Here is a 23,816-nt window from a genome sequence, read left to right on the forward strand (position 1 = left end):
GCCACCATGCCCAGCTAATTTTTTGTAGTTTTAGTAGAGACGGGGTTTCACCATGTTGACCAGGATGGTCTTGATCTCTTGACCTCGTGATCCACCCACCTTGGCCTCCCAAAGTGCTGGGATTACAGGCTTGAGCCACCGCGCCCGGCCGTGTTAGTTACTATCTTGTAAGTGCCAACTGTGTGCTAGGTGACGTTTAGAATTTATAAAGGGCATGGCCCTTCTTTGTGAGAAGCTTCTGTGCTGTGGTGGGGAACTCGGTACCCATCCCCTGAGGGGAGGATCCGCCTACTGAGAAGCCATCCTAGACCCCAAAACCCTGCACTTCTACTCAGCTAACCAATAGGATAAAACTGTGTGGCCGGGCGCGGTGGCTCAAGCCTGTAATCCCAGCACTTTGGGAGGCCGAGGCGGGTGGATCACGAGTTCAAAAGATCGAGACCATCCTGGTCAACACGGTGAAACCCCGTCTCTACTAAAAATACAAAAAAATTAGCTGGGCATGGTGGTGCGTGCCTGTAATCCCAGCTACTCAGGAGGCTGAGGCAGGAGAATTGCCTGAACCCAGGAGGCGGAGGTTGCGGTGAGCTGAGATCGCGCCATTGCACTCCAGCCTGGGTAACAAGAGCGAAACTCCGTCTCAAAAAAAACCAAAAAAACAAAACCAAAACTCTGCTTATCATTTTGGGTACCAAGTGGTAGGTGGCCTCTTTGTACATTCACAGGTAGCCCAAGTAGGGAACCGAAGCTCAGAAGTCTTTAAGGGTCTTCATATCAGGGCAGAATTGTCCTGGCTTTCCTGTGGCTTCCTGGAAAAGAGAGGTTTCCACGCCTTGTACTGGCATTGGAGACACTGGGTTCTGTCCCAGTTCTGCCTGTGGTCTTAGGCAAATCACTTGCCCTTTCTGACCCTCACAATGGGAGAGCTCCCTATTCTTTGTGCCTCACTGGACCATAAGCATCAGAGGAAATATCATGGAAGGGAAAGTGCTTCTGGAATGGTAAAGCACAGTGTAGATGCAGGGTTTTCATCTGTTTGCCTAGGAACTGTTGGTTTCACCATAAACATATGTCCCTTGTATAAAATACTAACCATACAGAAAAGTGTACAAATAAAAAGATCCTCCTGTTCTTCTCCCATTGTTCCTGCCTGACTTGTTTCCCCAAAGATAGGGAACAACTGTTCACCATTTATCATGTACCTTTCTTCTAATAGTTTTTATTTTTTATTTTTTTGGAGACAGTTTCGCTCTTGTTGCCCAGGCTGCAGTGCAATGGTGTGATCTCAGCTCACTGCAACCTCTGCCTCCTGGGTTTAAGCAATTCCCCTGCCTCAGCCTCCTCAGTAGCTGAGATTACAGGCGCCCACCACCATGACCAGCTAAGTTTTTGTATTTTTAGTAGACACAAGGTTTTGCCATGTTGGCCAGGCTGATTTTGAACTCTTGACCTCCCACCTCGGCCTTCCAAAGTGCTGGGATTACAGGTGTGAACCACCATGCCTGGCCTCTAATTGTATTTTTATGTCTAGACATTCCTCACCACAACTCAATACTAATGTATACTCTTCTTCAGCTTTCTCTGTTCACTTAACAAGTGACCCAGGAGTGGAACAGTCCCTGTTGGAGCTGCCCAGGAGCCTGGTTACAGCCTCCTTTCCAGCTGAATGAGTTATTCTGGGGCTGGCCCCCTGGGAGGGATGGAGAAGCTTTGCTAGATGGTCTTGCCACAGCAGGCACCCTGGCTGTCTCTGAGGGACAGTTTTTGATTCTGAGATGAAATTGGCAGGAGTGTCCTTGAGTAGGGATCAGGATTCCTGATTTCTGAGTCTGGGGAGTCATGCTTCTCTGGGGCTGGCTCCCTGGGAAGTGCCATCACCTGGCCCTTTGAGAAACTGTAAGGTGGTAGTGTGTGGCCTGTGCTGTTGACCGGCCCAGCTTTAAGCCAGGCACACACTGCCCCATTGTACTGTGCTTTCTGACGCAGCCCTTGTCATAGCCTCTGATCCCTGGGCTGCTTCTCTCCCAGCTCCTCAGAGCCTGTGGGAGGTGGTGGGATGGACTCTGCTGGCACCAGCGTGGGATGGGTGGCAGCTGCAGCTGTGGGTGGCTTTGTTCTTACAGCCTAGCTTTCAGAGCCCTGGTGCAGCCTGGCAGCAGTGTTTGGGTAACAGGCGAGATAGAGGAGCTAAGCCCCTTCTCCAACAGCCGTTCTCCCTGTTGACCAACCAGAGAGTCTTGCTGCCTGAGGTCAGCAAGCTGGCCTCACTGGTTGGCAGGGGGAGTGCCTGGCTTCCACCTGGCATGATTTCTGGATGGAAGAAAGCCCCTGAGGGTCTGGTGGTAAGTCTGCAGTGCTTCCCGTCAGGAGAGTGCAGTGTGTCCCCTTGGGCATCCTGCAGCTTGGCATTCCTCTGCTTTCTCTCTGCAGCTCCGGAGTTGGGCTGCTCACAAACCAAGCTGTCTGTTTATATGGAGTGCCTGAAGGGCGTCTGCCATGAGTCTGTCGCTAACTGCACTAACCAGGAGAGCTGGCTGGTTGGGGAGAAGACACTAACCCTGTGAGTCTGACCTCGGCCAGCTAACCTGCCCTGGGGTGCCACCAGCAGGGCCTCTGTCCTCCATCCCTCCCCGCAGCCTGGCGGCCTCCCTCCTTAGCTTATACCACGCTATCTCCTCTGCTGTCTTGTTCTTACTACCGGGTTCCTCTATTTTCCCAGTCTCCCCTTGCTGTGGGTGGGGATGTGCCCCCTTCACGGCCATGAGAGGGAGATTTCTCCATAGCCACCTGCCCATCACCAGCCTACTGCTGGGCTCCACTGCCCTCCCCCTCACTGTCAGCCTCCCCCAAGTCAGCAGCACGCTCTTCACTTCTCCCTTCAAATAGAGGTGGTTGGAGTTTCTGTTGAATCTGTGCTTTTAGCACCAGAGTTTGAGAAGATCCCTCAGTTAGCATGCTGCTGCTGCTTTTCACGCCTCAGAGACAAATGAACTAGAGTGGGAAGGGAATTTTCTCCTAGACCAGATCATTTCCGCTCTAGGATAAAAAGTTAGGATCAGCTGCAGGATTCTCTTTAGGACTGGGGAGGTAGAGGAAAACCTTGGCCTGGTTCTGGGGAATTCCCTGGGCAGAAGAGTGAAGCTACTTTTAAACTGAATGCTGGGGCCCTGAACCAGGGACCTATGTGAGATGTCACTCCCATTGACGACCGTTGCTCTGGGAGATGGAGTTTGGCCCCTTCACCTCCTTCCACGTCTGGAGCTTCAGGTGGACTTTAGCCATGAAAACTGGGAAGGGCGCCTCAGTAGAGTCAGGGCAGGACCTGGCTTTGGATTCCACATTGGGCATAGAAAAGATCCTGGCTTCGGATTGATTGATGGGTGAGTGCAGCCTGGTATCTCCCACACAATCCCTTCTCCCTCCAGGCTTGGGAAGGAGAGGCGGGTCTGGGGATCATGAGAAAGTCCATTGCCTGTTGTTTCCTTGTGTTCCACACAAGTCACCCTAGACAGACTGTAGTTCCGACCCTTGGAGGCAGTGCAGTGCTGGGGAGGCTGGACAGGGGAGCTGGAGACCTGAAGGCTGTCTAAGTGGATTCTGTTGCCCTTGAGCTGGGTAGGAGTCAGGAGCCTACCAGCATGGGGTGGGAGCTTGTAAATGGGAGAGGGTGTGTTATGGGTCCAGAGTGAGGAAGGTAGCACTGCCAAGTGGGATGATGGTTTCTTGGAGGTTGGTAGATTAAGAGACCAAAGTTGGTAGGGGATATCCATATTGACGAGAAATATCTTTTTTTTTTTTTGAGATGGAGTTTCGCTTTCGTTGCCCAGGCTGGAGTACAGTGGCACGATCTCAGCTCACTGTAACCTCTGCCTTCCAGGTTCAAGTGATTCTTCTGCCTCAGCCTCCCAAGTAGCTGAGACTACAGGCATGTGCCACTACACCTGGCTAATTTTGTATTTTTAGTAGAGACAGGGTTTCTCCATGTTGGTCAGGCTGGTCTTGAACTCCCGACCTCAGGTGATCCACCCACCTTGGCCTCTGAAAGTGCTGGGATTGTAGGCGTGAACCACTGTGCCTGGCCCAACACGAAATATCTTGATGAAAATGTGCTATGTTTGATAAATGAATATATGTACTATGTAATATTAAGGATGTATAGTATCGATCAATATCTATGTGGAAATGAATTTTATTATACGATTAATAATAGTGAATGTGGCCAGGTACAATGGCTCATGCCTGTAATCCCAGCACTTTGGAGGCCGAGGCGGGCAGATCATGAGGTCAGAAGTTTGAGACCAGCCTGACCAACATGGTGAAACCCTGTCTCTACTAAAAATACAAAAATTAGCTGGGCATGGTGGTGCATGCCTATAATCCCAGCTGCTCAGGAGGCTGAGGTAGGAGAATTGCTTGAACCTGGGAGGCGGAGATTGGAGTGAGCCAAGATTGCGCCACTGCACTCCAGCCTGGGTGACACAGTGAGACTCCGTCTCAAAATAATAATAGTGAATAGTTGATTAATAAAGAATACCTGCCGGGCGCGGTGGCTCAAGCCTGTAATCCCAACACTTTGGGAGGCCGAGGCGGGTGGATCACGAGGTCAAGAGATCGAGACCATCCTGGTCAACATGGTGAAACCCCGTCTCTACTAAAAATACAAAACATTAGCTGGGCATGGTGGCGCGTGCCTGTAATCCCAGCTACTCAGGAGGCTGAGGCAGGAGAATTGCCTGAACCCAGGAGGCGGAGGTTGCAGTGAGCCGAGATCGCGCCATTGCACCCCAGCCTGGGTAACATGAGTAAAACCCCCTCTCCAAAAAAAAAAAAAAAAAAAAAAAGAATACCTGTTTATATGCATGTGGGTTGAGCTTATAATGTATTATTTTATATGAATGTACTATGTACAAATAAACATTTGTAGTGCTATATATTATTCATGGGGACTAGCAGTAATGCAGAGACATTTAGGGACCCCAAATGGGGAGTTAACAAGCTAGAGGGTTTCTTGACTTGGCTCTGACCAGGAAAGCAAAAGGGCCTGGAGTTGAGGCCTGGTTTAGGGCCGTTCCTTCACTTTGGCCTTTGTTAGGAGAGGGCATGGGGTCTAATGTCAAATGCAGGCTATGAACTTGGGATTTCTTGCCCTCTTTTTTGGGGGAGTGGGGAGGGATTGGTTTGTCTGGCTCTTTAGCCTCTTGTTCCTGTGAAGTGTTTGTCTGGATGTGAGGCCAGGTGGATAGCCTTGAAGTGTTTGCTCAGGTGGGAGCCAGGTGAGCTCTCACAGGTTACAAGCCCTTGCCCTGAGTCCTCAGGATTACTCTGGGGCAGAATAATTCTCACTCTTTTTGGCTTTCAAAACCCTGTCAATTTGTTTGGTTTAGAGTAGGCAGGAGGCCAGGTCAGGGCTTTAGGCAGCTTGTCCCAAGAGGGTGAGGTTGTACTTGCCCAGAGGGGTGGCGCATAGCTGTTGGAGGGGCAGCAGGGCTGGTCTGGGCACAGACTGACATCTTCTAGCCTCATCATCAGCCCAGAGCAGAACCTCTGCCCGGGCCCCACCCCGTGAGCTGTTGGCTGCCTGCCTGCCACGCGCCCGGGATTGCTGAGGGCTTTGCTCATGTATCTCAGGAACAGCTGCATGCCGGAAACTGGGGGCTGGTGGCAAGCAGGAGGGGTGCCCTGGGGATGATGTGGGAGAGGCTGAACCCAGCTTTGGTGGGGTCAGCTCACTGTGCTGAGGGACTCCTCTGCTATTCACAGGCAGTCTGGGAGAGGGGCTGTATTAATGGTGCAGGGGGTGGGGATCTTCACGGGCAATCCCCAGGACCAAGGCCAGGTCACCTGGTTCCAGGGCTGACCCTTGCAGGGTGGCCCTTTGTGTTCCTTGGACATCAGTTGGAAGTAGAGACTGGATTTCAGAGGCTTGAGAAGCTGCTAGACTTGTGTGGCGGGAGTGTAGCTGACCCCCACTGGGGCACAGCTTGCCACAGGCTTGCAGAGTTCAGAGACTCCACATCCAGAGCTTACAGCTCAGGAACAGTTCCTGAGGGGGAGGCCCCAGTCCCTGTGTGATCAGACATTTGTGTTTTAGTGGTTGATGAAGGGCTTTAGGAAGGGCTTGTATTTATTGTTATTATTTATTTATACCCTGCTGGGTTCCAAGGGAATTAAGGCGGCATACAACACAGCTGGTGTATTCTGAAACAGGCCAGGGTGTTCCTCATTTGAAAAGTAGTGATTACTAACTTCCCTTTGACTTTGCCTAGTTGAATTATGAAGAAGAGCTTGGATGATTTTCATGGTGATGTGTGGGCCCTCCCTGATTCAGAAGGTTGGGTTCATTGACTCCTCAAGGTCTCTTGCTTCATTGATTCATTGACAGCAGCAAGGCTTCCTAGTAGGTTCGAGAAATGATCTGAACCCAGATAAACTGGTGGGGACACAATTACCTAAAGTAGGTATTGGTGATGTGGAGAGTAGGGAGGTAGTTGCCCTCTAGGGTAGGGCAGTTGCTCCAGGATCAGGAGAGTTGTGGAGTGAGGTAGTAGTGCAGAACTTGGAGAGCTGGAGATGTTTGGTGGGGAAGGCTCAAGTTGGAAAAGCCGAAGAACCATATGCACTTTGGATTCCTGTCCCCGTCTCCTGGGCCGGTGCTGAAGGGGTCGCCTCAGCCTCAGCTTGAAGAAGGCTGGATGCTTGGAGCTCCTTTCCTCTTCTGTACCTTTGACTTTGCCTGAGTCTTAGGCAGAACCCCAGAAAGGATGGCAGAAGGAACGTGGGACGGCATCCTTGGCTCTTGGGCTTGAACCTTTTTGCTATTGCTTCTGTGGGTGCTTGCTGGGGACAGTAAGATAGTGTTGGGAACATCAGGATTCTGAAGAGGTTTCTCTCTCATCCCACTCCGTCTCCAGCAACAGCAATCTTCCACCATGGTGGAAGCCCCTGATCAAATACATGTACCCACAAAAGGGAGCAGGTGTAAGTCCTGTCTCCTGAGTGGTGCTTGGCACGTTTTTTTGTCCTTTTGTTAAAGGACACTGCTTAGCCAGCTTCTGGTGCAGATCACGCCTTACACCTATCTGTCTACACTCTGCTTGGCTGTTCAGAGGGTTCACAGTGCAGCTCTGCTGTGCGTGCCGAGTCCCATTTCTAATGAAAGTAGACTTTGTTCTCTGAAGGCAGCTATTCGTGCCCCATGGGCTGTATTTAATACAGGGCAGGCGGCAACAGGCGGCCTGCACTGACTGGCAAATTGCAACATGGCAATTAGGAAGCTATCACCCCTCTCTCCACTCCAGCAGATATGAAGTAGAGTCTGTCCTTTGAACTGATTTTTGAGTAAGTGGAGAATGAATGCTATGCAGAGCATGTCAGAAACTGGGATTGGATGGGGTAGGATGAGGCAGGGGCAGGGAGGGTTGAGGAGAGCCCCTTTCCCTTCTCACTTCACCTTCATGGGATGGGAAAGGGCTGCTGCCACTCTGGGTGTCTCCCTCAAACACTGCCTGCAGGTCCAGCCTGAGGAGCCCCAGGCCATGCTAGGTCAGCGAGAGGCTTTAACCTATAAGCCTCAGCCATTCTCCCAGGGCATAGCTGTTCTTACAGAACAGACACAGCACATGATCTGGTAGTCCCACATACCGAGTCGTCTACCCCAGTTCCTCAAGGCTCAGGTTTAGTTTGGGGTGGGGTGGGAGTGGGATTCTTCCCTGTTGATTTCTTTTTTTTTTTTTGAGATGGAGTCTCGCTCTGTCACCCAGGCTGGAGTGCAGTGGCATGATCTCAGCTCACTGCAATCTCCACCTCCTGGGTTCAATTTTTGTAGAGACAGGGTTTCACCATGTTGACCAGGCAGGCCTTGAACTCCTGACCTCAGGTGATCTGCCCGCCTTGGCCTCCCGAAGTGCTGGGATTACAGATGTGAGCCACCATGCCCAGCCCAGAAGACCATTTTATTGGTGGTACCCTGGAGCCAGCTCGGCATGGGCCATGGACTCAGAATGGGCCACGGACCACGATGAGCGAGTGGCAGCCAAGGACAGCCTCTGGGTCACTCGCTCATCATGGTCTGTGGCCCATTCTGATTATCCATCTGCTCTCCTTTAGAACCTTTCCTTTCCTGCATGGGATTGGGAGTCCTCCTTGGGCTGAAACACTCCAAGGCAACTTGGGAAACCTTTGGGTGAAGGAGATGTGGCCAGGGGAGGCTACACCTGGTAGCTGAGTCTTCCTGGAGGGACTTCTCTGATGCCATCTGCCTTACCGCTTTACCTTCTCCCAGCTTGCAGGCCGAGTGTCCTGCTGCTTCTCTCTTTGTTGTCCACTGCACCTTGCATCACTGTCTTCCTCGGGTCTGTCCAGACCTTCCCTGCACACCTTCCTTGCTTCCCGTCAAGGTCTGTGGGCTGCTAGGCCCATTGTATTCCAGTTCATTGCTGGAACTGTGGGCCCTTCACGGGCCGGATCTGGGGCACTCAGCAGGTTTCAGAAGCTGGAGCTAGGGCCTGGGTGTCCAGCACAGCCTGTGTTTATGGACACAGGGCAGGCAGTGGTCCAGGTCTCCCTCACAGCCTGGTGTTGAGGAACTTCATGAGCTCTCTGGTAGATTGTCTTCCCAGTGGCCATTGCCTCTGCTTCCCTAGTTGGGAGTGGTTTCCTGTCCCTGTAACTCAGATGTGTGTGAGAGTAGGCTCTGATGGAGAGAATAACCTCCCATCACCACCACCCCCATCCCCAGAGAGTCTGTGTCTGCATCTACTGTCCGTCCCACTGCCAGCCACCTTCTCAGGGTACTCCTTGCCTAGTAAGCCAGATCACCTCTGGTCATGGAAGCCCTGGGGATAAATATGTGCTATAGGGCCAGGGAGTAGGGCTTGAGGTCAGGGTGAGGCAGGATGAGCTATAGGATGTGTGGCAACGAGAGCCAGGGCTGCAGGGCCTGGAGTGAAGCGGCCCTCCCTACAGTAGGATTGCTGGACACACAAGCATGTTTGCATCCTCCCTGCCCACCGCAGTTCATGCAGGTGTCTTAGTCCCCAGAAGGTAGCATGGGCCTTGGCAGGCATAGGGACAGGGAAATAGAGAGGCGGTTGGGAAAAGAGGAGGGGCGCACAAAGGGGCCTGCAGAGAGAAAGGGCTTTCCTCAGCTGACTGGGGAGCATGTCGGGGAAGGGAGCCAGGACCCGGCCCTCTGTAGAGAAGGGGTAAGGCAGAGACCAACTCTCGGAGCTACCCCTTGATTTTGTAGAAGCTCTTGACTGCTCACCTCTCTCGCCCTACCCTGTTTTCCAACTGATGTGCCCCATACATTTACTGTCTGAGTATCAGAACCCACATATCCAGGTGGGTTTGAGACTTTTCTGGGCCTCTCCCTCAGGCCATAGGAGCACCCATCCTGGGCCCCTCTGGAGGGGCAGCCCCAGGGAACCTGTAGGGGGGACTTGTTTGCTCCCTACACCCCGGGAATGTGCTGTCCTTTCAGGCCCGCCCACCCGGATTCTTGTGTAGGGAGTCAGCCGACACAGCCTGCTGCATGTGCCCTGTGGGGACACGTTCTGCCTCCTGTCAGGGGGAGGAGGCTGGCGGCTCGTGCCTGTGCTGCCACACCCCAGTTCCCCACAGAACCCCAAGCCAGGGCACAGGCTTTCCAGACAGAGGAGGGAGACCACTCCTGCTTCCCTACCCTCCCTGCCCCCAGGCCCTGTTAGAATGTGACAGGAGTCACTGCAGGGCCTGGAGTGAAGCAGACGTCCCTATGGTGGGATTGATTGTGTGTGTCCAGCAATCCTACTGTAGGGAGGGCTGCTTCACTCCAGGCCCTGCAGCCCTGGCTCTTGTTGCCACCATTCTTCCTGCCCCAGGCCCTGTTGGAATGTGACAGGAGTCATGGCCAGGGCATGTCCCGACAGTAGGAACACATGTTTTAGCCCGCAAGGCTTCCCTCAGTCTCCAGCTCTGTTTAGGTTGATGGGGGCGGGAAGAGATTGTTTTTTCTGCCCAGAAGGCCACCTGAGGTTACTGCCTGATCATGGTGGTGGCTGCTGCCCCCGTGCTGCAACCCAGCTTATTACAGGTGGGGGACGGGGAGGGGTGTGGGCCCATCCCTAAACTTCAGGAGCCTGGAGGGGCTCTCACAGGTCACGCAGTCCAGCCACCTCTGTGTAGATAAGGAACTGGCTTATCCAGTGAGAAAGGGTGTTACGCAGGGCCCCGTGGTGTCAGCGCTGATCCTGGAGCCCAGGTGTCTCCAGCTCCCCAGACTGGGGTTTTGTTCGCCAGTGTTTCTTAGCCTTGGCACTCTGGACAGTTTCTGTTGGGAATTCTTTGTGGTGGGAGTTGTCCTGTGCGTTGTGGGATGACCAACAGCATCCTGGCTTCTACCCACTAGATGCCAGTAGCACTTCTTCCCTCCAGGTTTGGGCAACCAAAAATGTCTCCAGACAGTTGCCAGACATCCTTGGGGAAAGAGGGTGGGCGCCAGACATCCCTGGGGAAGGAGGGTGGGCAGAATTGCCTGGCTGAAAACTACCGCTCTGTGTTGCTCCCTTTTCAGATTTCTTCTCCTAGCCCTACGCCTTCTCATTGCAAAGGCTGTTGACCATCCTTGTACACCAAATAGCCTTGGGCCTCCTTCTGGAAATGCTGGGCGCTCTCTTTCCATCATTTTCTCTCTCCATCTTCTTGGATCTCTGTGAGGCTTTTTCCTGATGTTCTCATTTGTAACCCATGTTCCCCAAATCTCTTACTAGTTTCCAAACTCTGAGAGGCCTGGGAGATGAGGAGGACAGATGTGGAGTAGGGATAGGATGGAACCAGACCCATTCCAGAGTTGGACAATGTACTGAGACCATGAACATACACACAGACACACTGTCTCATCTGGACCTGTGACAGTACTGCCATGGAGAAAGGCAGGAACCCAGTGCTTCCAGTCATCTGCTCCAGCTGCTTTCCCCTCCGGCCCCCTGTTTCATGGCCTTCCTGCCCTGGTTCTCCCAGGGGGCCTTCTGGGTCCCAGACTGGGCAGGCAGGCCTGTGGCACTGACAGACAGGCGGCTGACACCTGGTTTCCACTTTCTTCCCTTCTCTGGTTTCAGGAGCTGTTGGCTAAAGGAAGTGGAGGGGCCGTGGGATGCGGAGAGCCGAGGGCTAACTCCCGGACGGCGGAACAGAGAGAGCTGCCGACAAACAGACGGTATGTCCCCGATGAGGCCTGTGCCCTCAGCCTGGCTGTCTTCTGGGGAGGGGCAGGTGACGGGGCAGGCAAGTGTTCTCTCTCAGTGGGGACTGGTGAAAAGAGTGGTAGAGGCCACAGGGGTTTGGCTGTCACTGGCCAAGGCCAGAGAGCTCTTTTGGGCTTTGAGACTCCCACTGAGGATCCTGGATTGGATCCCCAAACTCATATTTTTTGGTTATGATTTTTTATTTTTAGTTAACATTTATTCAGCATGTTCTAGGTGCTTTACATCGTCTTTACAACAACCCCATGAAGTTGGTGCTATTCTTAGCTGGGTGCAGTAGCTCACACCTATAATCCCCAGTACTTTGGACGGCCAAGACAGGAGTTGCTTGAGCTTGAGAGTTTCAGCCTGGGCAGCAAAGTGAGACCCCGTCTCTACAAAAAATAGCCAGGTGCAGTAGCACATGCCTGTGGTCCAAGCTACACAGAAGGCTGAGGCAGGAGGATTGCTTGAGCCCAGGAGATCGAGGCTACAGTGAGCCAAGATTGTGCCACTGCACTCCAGCCTGGGCAACAGAGCAAGACCCTGTCTGAAAAAAAAAAGAAGAGAAACAAAAAGAAATTGGTGCTATTTTATTGTTAGAGTTAAGAAAACTAATACAGAGAGAGCAGTTTTACCTTCTGAGGTCTTCAAAGCCCGCAAAGGAGTGATGAGGAGAGTGGTGGGCTGCTTTTCAGGCTTCCTGCCCCACTCTTAGAACCTAGGTGCTCTGGCCGTAGGCCCTGCCTTTCCCACCTATCTGTTCCCCCCAGCACTCCTTTGACCTATGGGGACTGACATGCCTAAGTCCAGCCCTTCTAGTGACTCCAGTAATGGCCCAGGTCTATCTGCCTGTGTGGTGGCTTCAACCTATGCCCCCTTTCACCATCTTTGTTTTTTTCTCAGTCCAGAGTCCTCCTGGCCACATCTCTCAGCCTCCCTCCTTGCTCCCCCTCAGCAGCTGGAGGGGCCGTCCCACCCCAGAATGACCAGTGCCGCCCCTACTAAGAAACCCTACCGTAAGGCGCCGCCGGAGCATCGGGAGCTGCGACTAGAAATTCCTGGATCCCGGCTTGAGCAGGAGGTCAGCAAGACTGGTACCCGAGCCTGACTGGCAGAGGCAAAGCCCCTGAGGCTGTGTGTATGGCTGATTTCTGCCTGAGCTTCCGGTCCCGAGTTGGGGTGAGAGTGGGCCTTGCTGTTGTAGGCCGAGGTCTCCTAGCCACAGCACTGCAGGTGGTGGCAATGTAGGCTCATGGGGGACTGTCTGTGAGTATATGTCCACATGTCAGGGAACCCCTGAGTCTTGTAGCTTAGCAGAAATGATCTCATACGGTATTCTCCCTACAAGAGGCAGCCCAGCAGACTAAGAAGTCCTAACCTGCTGGTGGCTGGGACTCTGGTCCTCCATAGTGAAGGAGAGCCTTCAACCTGTGGTCCCTTTGGGGCATATCAGGAGGCAGTGCTACTATCACTTCCCACCAGTGCAGCTGCTCTTCATTGTCCCCAGGACGTCCGGCTCTTCCTCTAGCTTTGCTTTGTTTGGCTGACATTTGTTGAATATGCACTCCTTGCCAGGAACTGTTAGGTCCAGGCCCTGCTCTTCGGAGGCCTATAGTCAGCTGCAAAACATTGGCTCTCCTCCCCCATTAACCTCACTCACAGGAGGAAACAAGGGCCACAGTGCTTTACTGCCCTTGCAGCCATGTCTCCACCTGGTCGCAGTGCATGGAGCACATTTAAAGAACATGAGATGGCCGGGCACGGTGGCTCACGCCTGTAATCCTAGCACTTTGGGAGGCCGAGGTGGGTGGATCACCTGAGGCCAGGAGTTCAAGACCAGCCTGGCCATCATGGTGAAACCCCATCTTAAAAATAAAGAAAGAAAGAAAAGAAAAGAAAAAGAGAGAGATTGAGAGAGAGAGAGGGAGAGAGAGAGGAGAGAGAGAGAGGAGAGAGAGAAAAAAGAAAGAAAGAAAAGAAAGAAGAAAGAAAGAATGTGAGACACAGCAACTGCTGAGCATCAGGCGTACTGTAGCCTGCTTTAGTCAAATTCAAGGTAGAAAAGCCATGACTTGCTCATTTCAGTTCAGGGAACATTAAATTAAGATGCCAGCTATTATGCTAGGCACTACTCAGCGAGCATTACCTCAGTTTTATAAATGAGGGAACTAAGGCTCAGTGAGGTGAAGGTTGTATAACCAGTATGCAGTAGAATCGGGTCAAATCCAGTTGTCAAAGTCAGTGGGAAAAGGAGGCCACCTACCTCCATTTTCTGCCTGAGACTGTACTTCTGAAGCAGTCAGCTTCATGTAGAATAGGCCCCTTGATGTTTCCCTCTCACCATAGCATGGGCCTGCTCTGCTTTGTAGTGGGCTGAACTTGACTCTTGAGCCATGACCGCCATAGGGGTTTGAGGAAGATGGGGCAGGAGGTTAAAAGCCAGACAAGACCCTTCCTCCCCTCAGTCAGGATTAGATTAACCCTCTTCTCCCATGCACTTGTTCCTCCTGAGCCTCTGCAAGGTCCTCATTCTGCCTTTGTTTTCCTCCCAAGGCTGAGGGCTTCGTCAGAGCTCAGAACTCTTGTGTATAGTTCAGCCTGACTTCACTTTTCTGGAAGGTCTCTGCCATGCCTGTGTGGAAACAGGAGACAGGGCCCACCAGGAGCTGAGTGAACAGCTGAGAGGCTGTCTCTGCCCCTGGGGAGAGGTAGCTTGGGTGCCAGGACTTACTTGAAAATGGCTTTAGGATGAAGGGTGAAGGTTGGAAGAGGTTCTGGAATCTTCTGGTTGACATGGAAGAGGGTAATCAAGGCTTGTCCCAGCATTACTGAATTGCTTCCATCTGTAGAGAGCCCCATAGCCCTCTTCTGCTGTGAGAGTCTTTGGGCTTCACACCTGAGCCTTTTCATGGCTGTTTGGAGGATGAGGCAACCAGGGGGCTAGTGGTCCAGAGCTGAGCCTCAAGCCTCTTTTTTTTTTTTTGTTTTTGTTTTTGTTTTTTTTTTTTTTTGCCTAGGAACCCCTGACTGACGCAGAAAGGATGAAGTGAGTATCTGCTACCTGAGATACTGCCCTGCGTCATCTCTGTCCTCCAGGCTAGACTGTTGGTACAGTTGTACTTTTCCTTGGATTAGGTAGAAGTAAAGGTTGGGATGGGTCGTTTTAGGGACTCTGGGAGGAGTTTTGATGTTGTGGATATTTTTTCTGGAAAATGGGATTTTATTATTCCATGGGCTTTGAGAGAGCCTAGAATCAGGAGGTGAATGGCTCTGAAGGGGCTGCTCTTCTTGCTAAGGATCCCTTCCGCAGCTGCTGGCTCCTGTACCACCTGCTACCCTGCAGCCGTTTCTTAGCCACATGAGTCCTCTGGAGAGGAGGGCAGTGCTGGGCTGGATTTCCCAGAGATGAATAATGGAGAAGCCTGATTGTGTAGTGGGGAAACTGGAGCTGGCGGCCTGGTGGCCGGCTGACATGGGCCGTAACCAGAGAAAGGCTGGGAGCCATATCCCTACCCTCAATTCTGTCTTTTCATTCTCTAATAGTGAAGGGAGGCTGGACTGTTCCCTACCATCCCCTCTCCCTCCCCAACCCTCTAACCCAGGCTGTATTCCCCGGGCCGGCAGGCCTATAGAATATGCTGCCCTAGACTCAGGCTGAGACTCCAGGAGTTTCCCTGCCCCTGGTTGCCTGTCCTCATGTCATCCCTTCCTTCCTGAGCCCAGGCTGGAGCTTGAAGGCAGGTCCTTCTATCTCTGATACCCCTCTGCCCTTGACCCCCTCAACACCCTGCCAGGCTCTTGCAGCAGGAAAATGAAGAGCTTCGCCGGCGCCTGGCCTCGGCCACTAGACGCACTGAGGCCCTGGAACGTGAGCTGGAAATCGGGCAGGACTGCCTGGAGCTGGAGCTGGGCCAGAGCCGCGAAGAGCTGGACAAGTTTAAGGATAAGTTCCGCAGGTGTGGGAATGAGAGGCCAGACACACACACACACACACACACACACACACACACACACACACGGGAATGAGAGGCCAGACACACACACACACACACACACACACACACACACACGGGAATGAGAGGACACACACACACACACACACACACACACACACGGGAATGAGAGGACACACACACACACACACACACGGGAATTAGAGGTCACACACACACACACACACACACACACGGCCTCCCCCTTCATAGGAGGTTAGCTGGAAGATGCCTCAGAGATCATCTGATTCTGATTAGAAATTCTTGAGGGAGAATGACACATTCAAGATCCCCTATCACGGAGACTGAACAGGGCCTGAAGGACAGGATCTTGACCCAGGGATGTGCCTTGTATTATCCATTTTCAGGCTGCAGAACAGCTACACGGCTTCCCAGCGGACCAACCAGGAGTTGGAAGACAAGCTGCACACACTGGTAATCCATCCAGGAGGGCAGCTTGGTGGGCACTGTGCTCATAGCATAGCAGGAGGCCAGGAATGGCCAAGGGAATGCCACTCTGCCCTGGGGCTTGGCGGTGGGGGAGATGGTGGGATGGGGCAGTGGTCGGGGGGACCGCAGTGTGCTCTGCAAGTCAAGACTGTCTTAATGCTCACACTGTTTCTCTTCTTTCCTCGTCTTCCCCTTCATGCTGCCACCGTTGCTGCTGCACTCTCAGGCCTCTCTTAGCCACAGCTGGATTTTTGCAGTTGCGTCTGAGTTTGTGTGTCTTCTCCCTTGCCCTGGCCTCCTCTTCAGCTGAGATCTAGAATTGTGGACCCTGGCTATTACCCTCTGCCCCTTGAGTACACCCGCTCCTTTCTCTTCCTTGTGTGAGGCCCGTTTAGTAGTCAGTGCCTCCCTTCCAGGAGAGAGCTGGGGAGCCTAACCTGCTCTGCCCTTGGCTCTGGCAGAGGTACTGATTGATGTCTCCACTGAACACCCAAAGCTGCTTGGCTGCAGTGGCAGCAAGCCCAGGCTGTGGGTGGGGAGGGGAGGCTGCAGATCCAGTCCCTGGGCTGGAGATCAGAAGGCTACTTTTGAGCCAGCAGCTTGCTCCCTGCTCAATGAGGTACCCCTGGCTGCCACCAAGCCCTGCTCCGTCTTCCCTCTCCTAGCCTGATGCTGCAAACAGCTGCACACGTAGGAGGCTTCAGCCCCCTGCAGTTACTGCCTTTGAGGTACCAGCTGCCTTGCCTGGTGCCTAGAGCCTCTGGAACCTCAGGGGATGGACAGCTCTTATACTGCCTGTGTCCTGGGCCCAGGTGGCAGGAGGTCATGCTAAGAAAGCCCCCACCCCACAGCCAGTCCAGAGAGCGGGAGAGATGCCCAGTCTCCTTCTGTCTGTCCATCGTTTGTCTCTGCTCTGTCTGCCTTGGCTGCCCTAGCACCTGTGTTTCCAGGATGGGAGGAGGTGGAGGGAGAGGAAGGGCTGGCTGGGGTTTGGGCTGGGTTAACCACAAGTCTGTGCCTCAGATCAAGAAGGCTGAGATGGATAGGAAGACGTTGGACTGGGAGATCGTGGAGCTGACCAACAAGCTGCTGGATGCCAAGAACACCATCAACAAGCTGGAAGAGCTCAATGTATGTGTGCTTCACTGCTTAGGCCTTCCCCACCTGGGGCTCGCTTTGTCCTGGGCCGGCCCTGCTCCCTTGGGAAGGGCTGGGCTGGGCTCTGAAGCAGCTCTGTCTATAGGAGCGGTACCGGCTGGACTGCAACCTGGCTGTGCAGCTTCTCAAGTGCAACAAGTCCCATTTCCGAAACCACAAGTTCGCCGATGTGAGTAGAACACACCTACTCCCTGCCCACGTAGACCATTCCGGCCACTGTAGGACTCCTCTAACCACAGTTTCTGCACCTCTGTCCTCCTGTTTTTAACTCCCCTTTCCACTTTGCCCTCCTCTTGCCTCCATGTCACCTCTCAAGCCAGTCAACTCTGCCACTGGTTGGTGTCCTGTGTACCGTCAAGGGCCCATGACTAGTTCTAGGGGGCCTGCCCTGTTGCTTTCTGTAACAGAGACAGAGACAGAGGATCCCAGGCAGGAAGGAGAGGGTGGTCAGAGCTATCTGCTCAAAAAGTACTTAGAGAGGATTTGGCCCATCTGATAGTGTTACCTCAAGGTGTAGATGACCCCAGATCTTCAGGCCCAAGGTTGATTGGCCTGCAGAAGCAGAGGTGTTTCTTTTTTTTTTTTTTTTTTTTTTTGTTTCACTCATGTTACCCAGGCTGGAGTGCAATGGCGCGATCTGGGCTCACCGCAACCTCCGCCTCCTGGGTTCAGGCAATTCTCCTGCCTCAGCCTCCTGAGTAGCTGGGATTACAGGCACGTACCACCATGCCCAGCTAATTTTTTGTATTTTTGGTAGAGACGGGGTTTCACCATGTTGACCATCCTTGGTCTCGATCTCTTGACCTCGTGATCCACCCGCCTCGGCCTCCCAAAGTGCTGGGATTACAGGCTTGAGCCACCGCGCCCGGCCGAAGCAGAGGTATTTCTAAGGCCACTGGTCTACACAGATTCTCCAAACTTAAGTATGGTTTGGACAGAAGCTGGGAGATGGAAGTTTGGGAACATGCAGGCATTGGCAGCAGATCTGGGTTTAAATCCTGGCCATTAATCAAAAACTTCAAGTTATCTTCCCCTTGCTGGGCCTGTGTGTCTGTGAAGTGAGGGCATACACACTGGCATGCTGTAAGAACAGGAGGTAACAGAGTGCTGAGCACACAGGTACTTAAACGTGGGAGCCATTACTTTCGCCATGAGTCAAGTTGTCTTTGGCTGTGATCACTGATGTCTCTCTTTCTTGCTCTTTTACCTCAGCTGCCCTGTGAGCTACAGGACATGGTTCGGAAACACCTCCATAGTGGTCAGGAGGCCGCCAGCCCAGGTCCTGCCCCCAGCTTAGCCCCAGGGGCTGTGGTGCCTACCTCGGTCATTGCCCGAGTGTTAGAGAAGCCAGAGTCTCTGCTGCTGAATTCAGCCCAGTCAGGCAGCGCTGGGCGCCCCTTGGCTGAGGATGTCTTTGTGCATGTGGACATGAGTGAGGGTGTCCCAGGTGATCCGGCCAGTCCCCCAGCTCCTGGCAGCCCCACCCCCCAACCCAATGGAGAGTGCCACTCTCTGAGTAATGCTGGGGGCTCCCCGGAGGAAGAGCTGCCTCTGCCAGCCTTTGAGAAGCTGAGCCCCTACCCAACCCCGTCTCCACCACACCCACTGTATCCTGGCCGCAGGGTAATAGAGTTCTCTGAGGATAAGGTTCGGATCCCCCGCAATAGCCCCCTGCCCAACTGCACTTACGCTACCCGCCAGGCGATTTCGCTGAGCCTGGTGGAGGAGGGGAGTGAGCGGGGCCGCCCTAGCCCAGTGCCCAGCACCCCTGCCTCAGCCCAGGCCTCACCCGACCACCAGCCCAGCCCAGCGCCCCCAACACTCAGTGCCCCAGCCAGCTCTGCCAGCTCTGAAGAGGACCTGCTGGCCAGCTGGCAGCGGGCATTTGTGGACCGTACTCCGCCACCTGCTGCTGTGGCCCAGCGCACAGCCTTTGGACGTGATGCCCTCCCTGAGTTGCAGCGCCATTTTGCCCATAGCCCTGCTGACAGAGATGACATGGTCCAGGCACCTTCTCCCCAACCTGAAGAGAAGGAGCTTTTGCTACCCACAGAACCTGACTCTGGCTTTCCAAGGGAGGAGGAAGAAGAGCTGAACCTGCCCATCAGCCTTGAGGAAGAGCGCCAGAGTCTGCTGCCCATTAACAGTGGCACAGAGGAGGGGCCTGGCACTTCCCACACCGAAGGCAGGGCCTGGCCACTCCCCAGCTCCAGCCGCCCCCAGCGCAGCCCCAAGAGGATGGGGGTCCACCATCTGCACCGCAAGGACAGCCTGACCCAGGCCCAGGAGCAGGGAAACCTGCTCAACTAGGCCCCTGCCAGCCTTCCTGCCATTGCTGCACTGGGACTGCAAGGAGGCCCCACACCTTTTCAGCTCAGGGTCCCCAGTCCAAGCCCTTGACCTTGTCCCTATCCAGACCTGCACAGCTGCTTCCTGTGTGGGTGGGGTTGGGTGGTGGGCCACACCAGGCCTGTCAGCTGCGTTTACTAACCACAGCAGCTGGCCTCATGGTTTTCCCCTTTTCTTAGAATATTTATTCTCCAGAGGTAATGCGCAGTTCAGTCTCAACACCTTTCCTCTAATCAGCCCAACCCAGCCCAGACTGGTCTGTTGTGGGGAGCTGAGGCGTTTATCAGTATTCATCTTCCAACCTCCTGTCATAGTCACAAGCTTTGTTATTATTATTATTATTTTTGCGAGGGATGTTGCTGGAGTTACTAACCTCATTTCTGTTTCCTTTCCCCCAATCCTCCGCATGAGCTGTTGCCCTCAGGGGGCCTGGCACAGCTGGCCTCGGGGATGGGGGATGAGGGAGAGGACTGACTCAGGGCTCCCCTCAGCTGTTTCCTCCCTCCCTCTGGGAGGGTGGGGTTCAGGGGCCTCAAGCTGGGCTCTGGGTGAGGCCTGCCCCCCCTCCCCAACCTTGGCTCTAGACTGTTACTCCCAGCTTTGGGAAATTTTCACATTGATGACTATTTTAAAATCAAATAAAACTATTTTACTGGTATGGCCTAACTTGTCTTAATGACCTTCCCTCTCCCACCCATCACCCTATTTGTGAGTATTCCCAGTTCTTTTTTTTTTTTTTTGAGAAGATGGCCACTACTGTCACAGCAAAGAGGGCTAGAGTATTCCCAGTTCTTTTCTCATCCTACTCTGCTACTGACTCCCCCTCGCCCCACTCTGCCTAGGGTTTCCCTCGGCACAGAGCATCAGGGCGAGGGGGCACCTTAAGTAACCTTAGCAGGGTCTCTGAGTCATCCCTCGGAGGCAGGAACCAGATCTTTATGGTGCTTGTGTAATGTGTTGCCCCAGAAGCCAGGGTCTTAGGCTTCGGGCCTGGCCTGTTTTGAGTCTGGACCCGTTCATGCAGCCTGGAACTTGGGCTGTGGGATGCTACTGCTCCCTAGTGGTGCTTAGTGGTAGTTCCAGCTCCTCCCCTACTGCCGGCCCCCAGTGACTACAGCCACACGCCAGGTTGTGGAGTTCATAAAATCTTTTCCGAGCCAGCGGGTTGCAGTCAGAGCTGCCAAATTCAAAGGTATTGCCCTGGGTTTAAGTGCCCCCCCCCCCAAGGTTGTTGCTCAGTCACAGCTTCCAGAGCTTCCTTCCCACCACACTGCCAGGAGCTGCCAGAGCCCCATGCAGCCCCTGACCCCAGTTTCCTCCCAAGCCCCAGGGCCCGATATCTAGGGCAAGGTGCTCAGGACATAGACAAGCGAAATGGCGTGCCGAAGCCCAGTGGAGAGTCACATCTCGGTCTCAGCCAACAGACTGTCCCCTAGTCCTGACGTCATTAGCACCATCTTAGAGCTGGGATCTGTAGAAGGGCAGAGGGGTATTCAGACCGCCATTCCTTCCTCCACTGGGGACCACAAATAAGTGAGAGCCGAAGTTCGCCACACCCACTCTCCCTTGTCCCGAGCCTCTTCCAGACCTGGCTCTGATCAACCCTCTGGGTTCTTACCGCTGGGGCACATCCAGGAGCTGCTGCCCCTCTGGTGGGCAGCAGGCTCCCGCCCTCTCTCCCATTCCTGGGTGTCGCCAGCCCCTCCTGCCACTTCCTCTTCCTCCTCTCCCTCAGAGAGGAGGTCACAGATCTGTTGTTGCAGCTCTGGGCTAATGCTGTTCTCAGCCAACACCAGGCTCCGTAAAGCTGTGGGGTAATTTTCTACCATGTCCAGCAGGGTCTGAGGTGGGGAAGAATACGGAAAAGGATGAACGCAGTTAAGGCAGGTCCTCGGACCCCAACCTGCCACCCCTTAGGTATGTCAGCAGACAATGTAGGCTAACCTCCACCCCATCCCCTGGCCGTTCCCAAACATGATGACTTCCCACCTGGGCTGACTGGTTGGTGAGCCCTGTGCCCTCCAAGTCTAGGACCTCTAGGGTACGGCTGGAGGCCACAGCTACAGCCAGCATTCCTGCCACATGGTCACCTGGGGAGACAACACACATGCACACATTCATATGCATTTACGCACATGCCTGCTAATCCTTACAGATAGCTTCCCCATTGCCTTAACAACTTTAGATACTAACCCCTGGCCAGGAAACACGGACAATTGGTGGTGGTCAGGAAGGGATCATTGTGATTGGTGAGTGAAAGGCATGAAGCAAGTTAGGGCTGGGTGGTGACTGATGCTTTGATCTACTTGTTGGTCACCTGGTCCTCCACAAAGCTACCTCCTTGATTCCTGGGGGCTCTCCTTTCTCTTCCCTCTCCCAGTGTAGGGGTTGCCATACCAACTGATGGGGCATGAGGCAGTGAGAACCCAAGGGGGTGTTCTTGAGCCTCACCCAGGGGGTTGTAATCCAGATTGAGGACGCGGACCTGGGAGCTGTGGGCCACGGCAATGGCGAGGCGGCTCCAGCCCTTAGGGGTGATGCCAGGGTTGGCACTCAGCGTTAGCTCCTTCAAGCCTGGGCAGCATCATAGCAAGAAACCAGAATAGGGAGGGTTAAGCCCTCCTCGAGCCCTTCCCTACAGTCCCTGTGTCCCTGTGTCTTAGTGGCTGGGCACTGCCTCACCCCCCATAGCGTTCCAGAGCATTAAGGAGACCCATGCCTCCCCTGCCTGCCCCAGCCTGCCTGGATTCCTGAGTTTCCATGCCACCCCGAGTCCTGCCCCTTCCTGAGAGGATTAGAAAGACATTCTCACCCACATCATCAGAGCTCTCGGCTCTGGGCCACACCCCCTTCTCTCTGCATTTCCATGTTCATCACTGCCACACTAGCCCAAGCCCTGAGCAGGGCCCTGCTCACCAGATTTGGCCCCATCTGGGGGCAGGAGGCCACAGATGAGGTTGATGGCTTCATCACCCAGCATGCAGTCCCCCAGGTCCAGAGCCACGAGGGCCGGGTGGAGGGCCAGGGCTGGGTTCAGCAAGGCCAGCCCCGCATCTGTCAGGGGGCTCCCATGCAGGCTGGAGGGGAGTGAGAGAGCAGGATTACTGCAGGCTTCAGCCCAACCTACACGGGGAAGGGCACTTTCACTTCTGTCAGCCCTAGGGATGGGGAGGGCGCTCAGTCACAGCACTTGAGAGGCCCCGAAAAGGAGAAGGAAAGTTCTAGATTCTCAGGAAATACAAGTAGAAGGAGAATTCGGTTTGGTTTTCTGGGGCAGGGACTGGGATCCAGGACATTGCACAGGGAGAGGCAGAGAAGGGGTGGGTGGGTGGTGGACTGGAATTCTGCAGTGGGCAGGGCTCTCGTCCCCATGGGCGGATTCCCTCTTGGGAACCTAAGAGCTGCCCCAGAGAAGTAAAAGCAGGTAATTAGGTGGGGAGGTACGACCCCTACCTCATGTCAGGAAGGGGTGGGAATCCCACCTCGGGTGGGGTCGCGCGTGCAAATTCCAAGCGTCTGCTTGGAGGGTGTTGTGAAGGCATGCGCCGAGGCACGGAGTGTGTGCATAAGGTATGTGAAGGTAGGATGGTACTGGAAGGAGTGTGGAGAACAGGAGGTGGCAGGGGAGTGCATGGAGGGGTGCAGTGCCCGGGACCCCCTTGCGAGGGGGCGCACTCACAAGAGGGACTGGATGGAGCGGTTGGTCCGCAGAGCCTCGGCCAGTTGCTTGATGCGACTGGGGCTAGACACGACGCCCAGGTTAAGGTTGAGCTGCGCCAAGGACGTGGCCCCGGCCAGGGCCCGGCAGATGCGGCCGAAGTCGCGGTCGCAGAGGCGGCAGCCGCGCAGTGAGAGCAGGCGCACGGCGTTGTCGCGCAGGCCGCGGCAGATGTCCCGCACCTCGGCTCCGGACAGCGGCTCCCCCGAAATCTGAATGGAGCTGGGTAGCATCGTGCCCTCGGCTGGGCCGCTGGGGCCGGCGCCTGGGCGGAGGTTGGCGGGGTCGCGGGCAGGGCCGGGGATAGGGCCGGGGTCAGGGTCCCGGCCGGGGTCGCGGGCGGAGCGGGACTCGGGGCGGAGGCGGAGGCTGTGGCAGAGGCGGAGGCTGCGGCGCTGGCGAAGAGCGATCGGGACGGAGCCGGAGCCGACCCGAGGTGCGGAGGCGTCCAGGGCGCTGGTCGGGCTGAGGAGGGGCCGTGCTGGGGCGGGGGCGGCCCGAACGGTCAGTGTCTGGGCGTTGGGCCGGGCGCGCGTTTCAGGGGCCGGGCAGACGTTGCTCCGCGCTCGTCCTTGTCCCTCGCGGTCCTGGCGGCAGCGGCTCAGGGCCTTCGGCTTACCGGTCCCGGCTGGGAGGCCGTACCCTCTCCCTCCCTGTCTGCCGCCCGGCTCCCCCGACCACCCCGCGGGCCGGCCGCACGGCTGGCAGAGAGAGCCCCAGGCGGGCGGCGGGCGGCAGCTAAGGCTCCGGCTCCAGCGCGCGAGCGGGCGGCGGGTTTCCATGGCAACGGCCGCGTCACCGCCGCTCGCCCCGCCCCCTGCCCGGCCACGGCCACGGCCACGCCGGCCCACGCGCACACGGGGCGGTTCGGGGCAGGGAGCTGGGAGCGATAGGCCGCTCTTCCCTTGGTAGTGGGGTCAGCCAGCT

The 23,816-nt window shown here is 54.8% G+C and overlaps 2 protein-coding genes across 8 annotated transcripts in view; one reads left to right on the forward strand and one right to left on the reverse strand.

Annotated features, from left to right (window-relative positions):
* TJAP1 (tight junction associated protein 1) overlaps positions 1 to 19,834 on the forward strand; it is a 29,074-nt gene extending 9,240 nt beyond the window's left edge. The window contains exons 1-10 of one of the 7 annotated variants that reach the window (XM_032299499.1): positions 2,431 to 2,560; positions 11,097 to 11,194; positions 12,178 to 12,303; positions 14,240 to 14,268; positions 15,017 to 15,178; positions 15,583 to 15,649; positions 15,891 to 15,920; positions 16,688 to 16,795; positions 16,908 to 16,991; positions 18,035 to 19,834. In XM_032299499.1, coding sequence (XP_032155390.1) covers positions 12,205 to 12,303; positions 14,240 to 14,268; positions 15,017 to 15,178; positions 15,583 to 15,649; positions 15,891 to 15,920; positions 16,688 to 16,795; positions 16,908 to 16,991; positions 18,035 to 19,132 — 1,677 coding nt within the window. In that variant the 5' untranslated portion in view covers positions 2,431 to 2,560; positions 11,097 to 11,194; positions 12,178 to 12,204 and the 3' untranslated portion in view covers positions 19,133 to 19,834. The other 6 variants (XM_032299495.1, XM_032299498.1, XM_032299497.1 and 3 more) reach the window with 6 other exon arrangements.
* A 466-nt stretch (positions 19,835 to 20,300) lies between these two features.
* Positions 20,301 to 23,672, reverse strand: LRRC73 (leucine rich repeat containing 73). The gene is made up of 6 exons (XM_032299503.1): positions 22,851 to 23,672; positions 22,088 to 22,248; positions 21,623 to 21,745; positions 21,161 to 21,261; positions 20,790 to 21,012; positions 20,301 to 20,642 (listed from the first exon to the last, which is right to left on the reverse strand). The coding sequence occupies exons 1-6, from the start codon at positions 23,669 to 23,671 to the stop codon at positions 20,572 to 20,574; spliced, it is 1,500 nt and encodes a 499-aa protein (XP_032155394.1). The 5' UTR covers position 23,672; the 3' UTR covers positions 20,301 to 20,571.
* Positions 23,673 to 23,816: the final 144 nt, after the last annotated feature.

Source organism: Sapajus apella, unplaced genomic scaffold (assembly GCF_009761245.1).
Source record: "Sapajus apella isolate SASKATOON/1434 unplaced genomic scaffold, GSC_monkey_1.0 scaffold41, whole genome shotgun sequence".
Classification (NCBI taxonomy): domain Eukaryota; kingdom Metazoa; phylum Chordata; class Mammalia; order Primates; family Cebidae; genus Sapajus; species Sapajus apella.

What these genes read in the sequence shown, in the direction of transcription:
- LRRC73 (XM_032299503.1), bottom strand. Translation starts at nt 23,671, where the DNA reads ATGGAAACCCGCCGCCCGCTCGCGCGCTGGAGCCGGAGCCTTAGCTGC. An exon ending in CGCTCCATCCAGTCCCTCTT is followed by an intron (nt 22,249 to 22,850) that starts GTGAGTGCGCCC and finishes ACTCCCCTCCAG; the next exon opens with CCTGCATGGGAGCCCCCTGA. An exon ending in TCACCAACCAGTCAGCCCAG is followed by an intron (nt 21,013 to 21,160) that starts GTGGGAAGTCAT and finishes TCCCCACCTCAG; the next exon opens with ACCCTGCTGGACATGGTAGA.